The 10,829-nt window shown below is 47.7% G+C and overlaps 1 protein-coding gene across 4 annotated transcripts in view; it reads right to left on the reverse strand.

The window, feature by feature from the left end:
• Positions 1 to 1,157, reverse strand: part of SLIT3 (slit guidance ligand 3) — a 641,659-nt gene extending 640,502 nt beyond the window's left edge. For all 4 annotated transcript variants that reach the window (XM_025387957.1, XM_025387956.1, XM_025387959.1 and 1 more), the window contains exon 1: positions 537 to 1,157. In XM_025387957.1, the coding sequence (XP_025243742.1) occupies positions 537 to 733 (197 nt within the window). In that variant the 5' untranslated portion in view covers positions 734 to 1,157. The remainder of the gene's footprint in view (positions 1 to 536) is intronic.
• Between the last annotated feature and the right edge of the window lie 9,672 nt (positions 1,158 to 10,829).

Below are 10,829 nucleotides of genomic sequence, written 5' to 3' on the forward strand. Positions count from 1 at the left end.
TGTCCAGTTCCTCAGAAGTTAAACCTTCACCCACACTCTCAACTTTCCTTGCAAGGGCAGCCAGAGAGCGGCTGGCCCATTCTGATCTCCAAGCAGGTCAACAGTCTCGGGCCCTCTCTCCCGCCTCTGCGCCTTGACGGCCCATCATCCTATAGCTTTCTCCTTCGCCCGCCCCCCTTTTTAATGAGCGCAGACCCCTGACCCTCACCCTAAGACCTTGAGGCTGCAGTGCTCTTGCCTCCCCTCGCCTCTCGCCAGCTACTCCTCGGAAGCTGTCAGCGGGCCCTGCGTCTGGAACCCTCACCCCTGGAGAAGCACTGCTCTTGGCTCATCGCGGGGGGTTTGGAGACCTCTCTTTCCAGATCGGACCAAGCCTACAGACTCCCAGCTCGGAGAGCGAGGGATCCTATCCAGGAAGGGATGGGAATAGAGACTGCATCCAGGGAGGTCGAAAGGAAAGGAGGGATCTGGCGCCTGGGGCCACCTCGGTGGGACCCAGGTGGGTGGCCCGCATGGGGTGGGGCAGGGGTACTCACAGGCGCTCAGCGTTGCGGGGGATGCCCCGAGGAACCGCGCGGAGGCCCAGCCCGTGGCAGTCCACGCTGGCGGCGGAGCAGGTACACTTGGTGGGGCAGGCGACGGCTGGGGGCCCACTCAGGACGCTCGCCAGCGCCAAGGCCAGCGCTAGGCGGGCGCGCACGGCAGCGCCGACCCCTGTCCACCCGGGGGCCATGGTGTGCAGGGCCCCGCTCCCGGAGGAGGCTGCCTCTGCGGGGCAAGACGCGTGGAGCCCGAGGAGTCGCGCGGGGAGCGCGGGCGGCCTGGGGAGCGGGCGGCGGAGTTGGCGCGGAGGAGGGGCGAGCTCGGCGCTCAGGCGCACGGGGCGCGGGCGGAGCGGAGCGCGCCGGGCGGCGGCGGCGGCAGCGGCAGCAGCAGCTCCATCGGCGGGGCCGGCGCTGCCCCGCTGCGCATCGCTGGGAGTGCCCAGGTGCGGAGCGCCCCCTGGCCCCGCTGGCCCGCGGGCCCAGTTGGGGACCTGGGGCGAGCGCAGTGGGGCGTGGCGCCCGGGGAGGTCCGGCTTGGGGCTGAGCTGCGGAGCGCGGCGGCGGCGGCTGGGGCACGGGGCGGCCGGGTGAGCTGGCCGGCGCTCGCTCTCTCCATTCACTGAGCAGGGCAGACACCGGAGACGCGGGGCCCACCCCTCCCGCCCCCCCCTCAAAAAAAACGCCAACTCCGCCTCCCATTGGCTGCGCCGCGCGTCATGTCGACTAAGTTGGGAACTTTGCTGGAGCGACCGAGAGCCTGGAGGGAGGAGGCAGTAGAGGAGGGAGAGAGAAGGAACCAGGGAAGGAAAGGGGCTCGGCCAGCAGGGCCCCGGGAAAGAAACACTGAAACTCATTCACTGTTAGGAGCCAAGGACGGATAAGGCTCCTGACACTTTTTTTTTTTTTTTTAATTCTTGCACTGAGCTGAGCACTCTACTCATATTCTTTACTTAAGTCCACGATCTTCCAAGGGGGCATCTGAAAACAGCTCAGAGAAGCGAAGCGACTTGCTGGAGATCGCACAGCTGCTAGGGACGCCAAACCATGGCACTGTCGCCCACGAAGCCGCTTCCCTACTGCACCTAGTACTCATGGCAAAGATCCGCAATTTTGCGGTTGACACCAATGTACTCCACAGCTACACACACACACACAGTGGTCCATGTTGTTGAGGTCACTGGTGGCAAACCTTACCCGGAAACTTGCCCTGCTTTGCCCAGACCCAACGCTTGGTGGGCTGCTAAAAGTAGTGATGGCAGCGACTCGGACCCCTGGATTGACAATGCCTTCTTCCATCCTTGGGTTTCTGCTTCCTGACTGGGTGACTCTGGGCCAATCGTGTCATCTCTGAGCCTTCATTTTCTCAAATCAGGGGCCACAGTCCTGCCTGGCCTCATCTCCCTGGGTTGTTTGAAGCATCACAGAAGATAACGTGTTTTTGCAAAAGTCATTCGCAGATGAGGCATCCCTTCTGTCCCCAGCGCCTTCTTTCTTCCAGCGTCCGCTTTAAATTGACTAGGTCTGAGCTTTTCCAGATGCCAGTGGGGAGGGGCGCGTGCGTTAGAGGCTCCATAAATACTTGTAGGAATGATTTTGTTTGTTTGTTTGAAAGGAAAGGGCAGGAACTGCAGGAAGTATTGCCCAGATTTCCTTGAGGTCCGCTCACACTGAGAAGGCCTGAATGAGCCCTGCATATATATACACACACACTGGTATCTACATATTCACAGCCACTCACACACTTTCACATACTCAGGCTTACACACACCCATTTACACACACGCAATCACACACACGTGCACATGCATGCTCGCGCGTGCGCGCGCGCGCACACACACACACACACACAGTGACAACTATACTCCTGAGAGCGCTTCTCTTTTCTTTCATAAGAATGCTATTCTGATTTCTTCTACCTCATTTTCCTTCAAGGAAACTTTGAACTACTTGACCATATCCTGTGAATATATAGTAGAGTCGCACATTTATTGTATTATACTTTGCAGATTTTCAGTCTTAGCTTCGGGCACCCAGTTGCGCGCGCGCGCGCACACACACACATGCACACTCAAATACACACACACGCACACTCAAACACACGCACGCGCGCACACACACACACACACACTCGAGTCCCTTCATCATTCATAAACACATTAGGTGCAATTTACTGCTGTTATTCTTGGGAACCGCTTTCTGCACAGATGCTGTTGTCATCGCCCCCTGGTGGCCGGCGAGGGTCTATGCTCCGGTCCTCAGGGTGACTTCAGCATTTAAGAACTCTAAACATCCTTTCCCCCCTTGCTCTGAAGCTCTCCTCCAAACCTTGAACCAATTTAGTACCAGGACTGAGGCAGATGAGAGAACCGGGCAAGGGCCCAAGGGCACAAAGCGTCTCAGACTGTCTGGAGCAGCAAAGAGTAGGGTTTTCTTTGTTTTCCCAAATGCATGCTAGAGCATGTTTTTGCAATCCCTTCGGGCTGGGCCTGGATCTGTGCTCTGGGCGCAGTGGGGGACTGTGTTTTCCATTTAAGCTGCTCAGAGGGTTTCATGAGCCAGACTATATCTTTAAAGGGCTTTATAGGCATTCAAGTGTGATTTTTCCTGGGAGAAGCCCCTTAGAACAGATGGCAAGGGTCCTTCAGAGTCAATCATCCCCTAGGAGGAGGCAAGTGGGAAATACATGAGGGGCCCAGAGCACCAGGATACACAGAATCATGGAGTGTTTGGGCTGATACAGCCTTAGAAATCACCTAATCCAACATTTCTACAAGTGCCTTCTGATGACTACTGGTTCCACATGTTTCATCATGGGGGAGAAAAAAGTTTCCTTGGGAAAGATAGATTGAGAAATGCTACTCACCTTCACCCCTCTTCAATATCTGCATCAGAGATGAGTGTTTTTAAGACCCTGAGAAGTCCTGCAATAAGGAAACCAGTTTAAGACTTATTTAACCCAGTTTCCCAGTATACAGGACCCCTTTTCATGTAAACTGGAAATTCTCTTGGAACATACGTTGAGACCCCAAATAGCTCAACTCTTGTATTTTACTAACAAGGAAGCTGAGTTTCAGAGAAAGGTGGGCATTTATGCAGGGTCGCCTAGCTAATTAGTGAAATAACCAGAGCTAGGACTCGGGGCTTCCGGTGCTGAAAATGTGGCTCCGTCCACTCCCTCAGCTGATTCTGGGGCATCTGCAGAAGGCGGCAGCCACCCCATGGAGGAATTACCCTCCTTGGAGAAGACTGGGTATGTCGTTAGGAGGTCAGGCTATTGTTTAGAACTTTCTATGTCCAAAGGCCAAAGGTGGTTTTACACTCTGTGGTGTCATTTTTACAGTTCCACAAAGTCCCTGGACAACTTCTGAACTTTTCCCTTTACTTTTCCGTAGGCTTTTCAAAAGCAAACTACTCGCCCATTATTGCAAGAAACCCCATCTCAAACTTTCTCCTCAACCCGTATTTCTCAAAAGCAAACTACTCGCCCATTACTGCAAGAAACCCCATCTCAAACTTTCTCCTCAACCTGTGTTTCTCAAAAGCAAACTACTCACCCATTCCTTTAAGAAATCCCATCTCAAACTTTCTCATCGACCTGTGTTTATCTCCATGTGTAAGGTACCACCCTACACATGGCCACCACAATCAGCTGAGGTTTTCTGTTTCCAACCAGCCAGATTAACCATTTGTGCTCACCATTCTCCAATGAATTCTCCAGATCTACTCTCTGCCCACTGTCGGAGGCAGTTCTGTTCCTCAGAACAAACAAAAAACTTTAGCTTATTGAATTTTCAAAAAAAAAAAAAAAAGACTTTTAAAGAAAGCCATGGATAGCATACAGAATCTAAGGGAAAAATTGAAGATGGAGGCTTCAACAAAGACAAGACCCAAGAGAGGATCTAGGTGCCAAACCCAAGATTTCCAAATTCCCAGGAGGGAGCAATGGATTGTCCTGACTTGAGTCACGTGATCTCCCTTTTGGCCAGAGAACACAAGAACTATGGGTGACAGTTTTATGGAAACTGCACTCAGCTGGGCAGGTAGGAGTCCTGCTCTCAAAGGAAAATCCAGGAGCTATTAGCTGAAAAGTGGATGGGAGTATTGAGAAGGCAAAACAGCTCAAGGAATTTTCCTTCTCTCACACACCACAGCCATTTAATTCTTCAGTTCTGTTCATTCTTCCCCATGACCATCTCTTGACTGTATCCCCTCTTCATCTCTGGTCCTCCTGCTATTGTTCAGATCCTAGTTTCATGCATAGGTATTGCTCACTGGCCCCCACATAATTTCTCTAACTTTATTTCTTAGTTTTTTGCTCCACCAATCCATCCTTTGCCCTGATGATCCAAGGATCTTAAATACAGACCTGACAATGTAATTTTGAACTCTGGGGTTGTTTTCTGCTTCTTCCACCTCATCTGCCACCACTCCTCCACATCCACTCAATACCCATCCCAGAACATCCTTTCCTACTCCAGAGTCTGTCTACCCCAGAGTCCGTGTAGCAGCCAAATCCTCCAGTTTAGAAGCTGAATCCTCTGGACTTGTTGGTCCATACTATTAGGTTCTTGGAGATAGTGACCCTGTAACCCTGTGTAATCCAATTTTTTGAAACTTGTATTATAAAAAGTTTCAGGTGTATAGAGATGTCTAATCAAGTTTTGCAATCTTGATATCTAGAGGTGCAAATCTTGGTATCTTGATGATTAATAAATGAATACATGAATGAATGAATAAACAAATGAATGATCTTCCAATCAGCCAGCTTATTTTACATTCTCCTATTGTATTTTTATTCATTTTCATCAGTGTTACTCAATCTTTTGGGGGAAGGGGTGGTTACATTCTTCTAGAATGCTCTTGCAAATGATACACATTGCCCACCCCCACCCCCAATTCTGATATATTTGCTTCACCCCATCAAGACTAACAATTTGAGCTCATTATTCTCCAATTGATTCTTCAGATCCACTCTCTGCCCACTGTCAGAGGCAGTTCTGTTCCCCAGGAAATTAACCTTTACAGACTGCATCACCTCAACTCCCTTGGATCCAGCCATATGGGGAACTAGCTCAGAGAGCTAGAGGAGAGAGGCCAAGGCTTCCTCCATAGGACTACAGTTTGTCAATGGCTGCCTTTCCCTATTGAAGGTCATAGGTCATGTCCAACAGCTGTCTTCTTCAACTATGGGTCTCCTTGGAAATCACTGCCATCCCATTACGCCTTCAGAGGACAGGAATGGAAATAGCTTTCCACTGCTGCTAAACCTTGGGCATTCCATCCATTATTGATTTATTTTCTTTTTTCTTTCTTTCTTTTTTTTTTTTTTGAGATGGAGTCTCACTTTGTCACCCAGGCTAGAGTGCAGTGGCGCAATCTTGGCTCAATGAAGCCTCCGCCTCCCGGGTTCAAGCAGTTCTCTGCCTCAACCTCCCAAGTAGCTGGGATTACAGGCACCCACCACAACACCTGGCTAATTTTTGTATTTTTAGTAGAGATGAGGTTTCGCCATCTTGGCCAGGCTGGTTCATGAACTCCTGACCTCGTGATCCACCCACCTGAGCCTCCCAAAGTGTTGACTTACAGGCGTGAGCCACCGCACCCTGCCCCCTCGTTGATTTCTTAACCCTGCCTCACCTTTCCATATAGTCCCTTTACCAGACTTTCTTCAGGTGCTCCTTTGAATTATCCATTTCCTACCAGGGACGCTGAAACTGACACACCACCTCACTGAGCTGCTGAGGCAGATCTCAAAGGAGTAGGTAAACAGGAAGCGGGAAGAGAGAAAATGAAACCCCCAATTTGAGATTAAGGCTATGATCCCTATTACATTTTCCTGGGAGAGAGAATAACTCATGTATGTAAATTTTAGGTCATTTCTGGAGAAATGGCCTAAAAGGGGTAAGGAAGTGGCCTAGGAAAAGATACCATCCATTGGACCTAGAAGGACAGAAGGACATTGTTTTCTTTTTTTTTCTTTTTTTTTTTTTGAGACAGAATCATCTTGCTCTGTCGCCCAGACTGGAGTCTAATAGAGCAATCTCGGCTCACTGCAACCTCCGCCTCCCGGGTTCAAGCGATTCTCCTGCCTCAGCCTCCTGAATAGCTGGGATTAGAGGCATGCACCACCACACCCAGCTAATTTGTTTTTGTATTTTTAGTAGAGACGGGGTTTTGCCATGTTGGTTAGGCTGGTCTCGAACTCCTGACCTCAGGTGATCAGCCCATCTCAGCCTCCCAAAGTGCTGGGATTACAGGTGTGAGCCACAGCGCCCAGCCTGAAGGACATTGTTTTCAATGCAAATACTTCTCTCTTTCTCCCCTGAAAGAGAATGAACAATAAAGGTTTATTGCCAGTTAATCTATTGAGCCTCCCCAAGGGATAAGAACTACTCTGAATACAAAAATGTTTAACGAATGAATATGTAACATAAATTTGATAAATGAATATTAAAATAAGTAACCTATTGATATGGTTAGGCTTTGTGTCCACACCCAAATCTCATCTTGAATTCTAATCCCCATAGTCCCCATGTGTTGAGGGAGACACCAGGTGGAGGGAATTGAATCCTGGGAGTGGGTTCTCCCATGCTGTTTTCATGACAGTGAATGTGTTCTCATGATACCTGATGGTTTTATAAGGGGCTGTTTCCCCCTTTGCTCCGCACTTCTTCCTGCCGCTTTCCGAAGAAGGTGCCTTGCTTCCCCTTCTCCTTCCATGATGACTGTAAATTTCCCCAGGCCTCCCCAGCCATGCTGAACTGTGAGTCAATTAAACCTCTTGCCTTTATACCCAGTCTCGGGCAGTTCTCTATAGCAGCATGAAAACAGACTCATACACTTATCATGAGGAAGAAGATCGAGCAATAAAACCTTTCAAAATCTATATTCAACTGTAGCGGACAACTATTAATTGGCCTTCTGCTCTAACTGTGTGATTATGGTTCCGAATTGTCTTGTTTGTATATGAGCTTGCTTTCCTCAATACACTGATTTTTTTAAGGGGTGGGCACATGACTGAAATGGACCAAGCAGAGTCCTTTCCTGGGATTTTTCCAGCTGAAACTGGAGGAAAAGATCTAGTCGTTCTGGGGCACTAAAACTGTAGCATGTGAGGAACAGGAGTGAGCAACCATGTGGCCCAGTCGAGACTCACCGTGGTGAAAGAGACTAAATTCGATCCATCTTCCAGAAGTGTAAGTGGCATTCAGCGGAATTTACCAATCAAATAAACAGTTATTGAGAACTTTAGATACAACCACAGCTGACAAAAATCCAATTGGGAAGACAAAATTAAGATACATGAATGAAGAGGAAAGATATGGTATATAACTAAATGCTAAGTGATATGGGTCACGTAGTAAGTGCTACACAAATTCTGAAGAGGGAGAAATCACTTCAAGCTGGGAAGGAGGGCTGAATAATTCAGTCTGGCGTTTGAAGGATGCATGGGTTTGCTAATGTCAATGAGAGGGAGAAGGGTTCTGGCATTGAGAGAAACAGAGGCAGGGTGGTAGGAAGAGAATAGTGTTTGAGCTGCGAAGAGGGCTTTGAGAACGTGGAGTATAAGAGAGTTTGGAGCACATTTCTATTTGCCTAAGAGACAACTGGAGAAAAAAAAGTTTTGATACCTAATTTGCCCGTGACTGTGGCTTGGCTGCCTTGCTTTAGAAACTGGAGGACTCTGTGTAGAGGCAATGGCTCTGACTTTGAGAGGTGATACAAATTGGAATCCTCAGAAAGGAACCAGAAATATGTCCCCAGTTCAACTTTGCCCTGGTCTGAGAGGAAGCCAGATGATTTGGGAGCTCTTGGTTCTCTAAACTGGTGCAGCAAGAGGCAAGTCAGCCAGGTGTGGGGTCAGGCTCTTGGTCCTCAGAGCCAGAGTGCTGACCCGAGAGGCCTGGCAGACAGATGAATGTGATCATGGACCTCTCCAAATTGTACAGGGAAGATTTGTCTCATATTTGAGCAAAGAAAGAACTGTCACTAGGGAGATGGCTCTCCAATTTGAGGAACATTAATCACCTAATTAACCAGAACACCTGCTCATAAAAATGGTCCCACCCAGGGAATCAAGTTAAACAAAGCATGAGGATGTGCTGCACAGACTTAGCTGTGGCATCTGTATCCTTGGCTGGCCTCCTTGGGCACTGAGGCTCACAATACTCTCCAGCCAGCTGTTGGGCTTGACAGAGGCTTCCGAACACCAGCCTTGTTTAGCAAGCCGCGATTAGTGAAAAACTCAGAGAACTCCTCTTGCAACTTACCTTGAATCGTGGATACTGGTGAAAGTGCTGGCCAGTATTCTGAGTGTTTTGCGTACATTAAGTCTCTAATACAACAACCAAAGGAAATCTACTTTTGCTGAGGCTAGTGTGATGCTCACATATCTAGTTTCTTCTTCTGGGCACACGGGAAGACTGCATTTCCCAGCCTCCATTGCAGTGAGGTTGGTGCCATGTGCCTCATTCTGACCAAAGGAGCATGTGCAAAAGTGGTGCATACCACTTCCGGACTTGGTCTTGGAAACTTCTTATGCAATCAGTACAGTGCTCTCTCTCTCTGTCTATTAGCTGGACACATAGAGGGGATTCAGGGAAGGATCCCAGGGTGTCCTGAGAGAATGGCAGAGATACAGAAAGAAAGGCCCTGGAATTCCTAAATCACCACATAGAAGATGGTGGCCAAACAGTCTGTACTATGAGAAAAAACTAAACTTCCCACTGAGATTTGAAGGTTTGAATCACTGATGCAATCTTGGCAATTATGTTTCCTCAAATCACACAGGACCAATCTTAGAGAAAGCTGCTACCTATGTGGTATGATTTCAGAAACTTCAGGAAATTCCTCCATCCCAAAATAATACCTCCTCCTATTGGTTAATCACTGACATGCTTTTAAATAGGAACCCTCATTATCTGTTCTTTACTTACCTTAGCATTCCTTCAACATATATTTGTGGAATAGTTTTTAGGTTCAGATAATCCTGGAAGTGTTATGGTGATGAAAAAGTAAACATGGTTGCTATTCTCGTAGAATGTTTTATGGGAAACAGATGTAAACCAACCAATTACACAAGAACATTAATACATACTTACAAATTATAAAAGTTAGGAAGGGAATGAATAGGGTGATGTAATAAAAAGATAAATAGAAGTTGGCAAAGTTTCAAAAAAAGTAGTCAGGGAAGGAGACTTAAAGTATAAAAAGAATCTAGCTACGATGTGTGAGATATGGAAGCGAGTAGGTCATTATTCTAAGAGAGACAACAGCACATGCAAAGGCGTTAAAGTATGACTTTGATAGCTGGAGAAACATAGGAAAGGCACTGTGGTTAGATCCTAGAAAGGGAAGGAGATCTGTTCTGGGAAGGTTAGAATGATTTCTCCTTCACTATTGCATTGAGCCCAGTATACATGAAGTACTCTGGTGAGTGACATTCCTCCGTTCATTTGTGTATAAGAAGGGAAGCCTGGCCAGTCGCGGTGGCTGACGCCTGTAATCCCAGCACTTTGGGAAGCCTAGGCGAGCAGACCACCCGACATCAGGAGTTCAAGACAAGCCTGGCCAACTTGGGGAAACCCTGTCTCTACTAAAAATACAAAATTAGCCGTGCGTGGTGGCGGGCATCTGCAGTACCAGCTATTTGGGAGGCTGAGGCAGGAGAATTGCTTGAACTCAGGAGGCAGAGGTTGCAGTGAGCCAAGATTGTGCCACTCATAGCCTGGGTGACAGAGCGAGACTCCATCTCAAAAAAAAAGAAAAAAAAAAAAAAAAGAGAAGCTTAAACTTTTGGATGAATCTGACTTGACTTAGAGTCTATTGCAGTTTTAGAAGTATTTGAATACAGGGGGCTGATCAAAGGCAATCTACTTAGAGGATTGCTATGAAAGCTATCTTGTATAGGAGCATGATATTTTCCCACAACTTTTAAGCTTTTTGATGTGGCTCAGGGCAAGGGGTTGGAGTTGATGAAGACCACTGCGGTAGGAGGTTAAAGCCCCTCTAGCCCTTGGAGCTGCCATCTCATTGAAGGCATGGACATTTCTATAAAATATTTTATTGTATACATTTCCATTTCCAAAGTTTAGCTAATGGCACCATCATCTACTAAGATGGCTAGACCAAAAACTTAAATGTCATCTTTAGCTCTTCCCTTTTTTCCTCTTAACCTATCCCACATTCATCAGCTCACCAAGACCTGTTGATTTTATTATTATTATTATTATTATTATACTTTAAGTTCTAGGGTACATGTACACAATGTGCATGTTTATTACA

This window comes from Theropithecus gelada, chromosome 6 (assembly GCF_003255815.1).
Source record: "Theropithecus gelada isolate Dixy chromosome 6, Tgel_1.0, whole genome shotgun sequence".
Classification (NCBI taxonomy): Eukaryota; Metazoa; Chordata; class Mammalia; order Primates; family Cercopithecidae; genus Theropithecus; species Theropithecus gelada.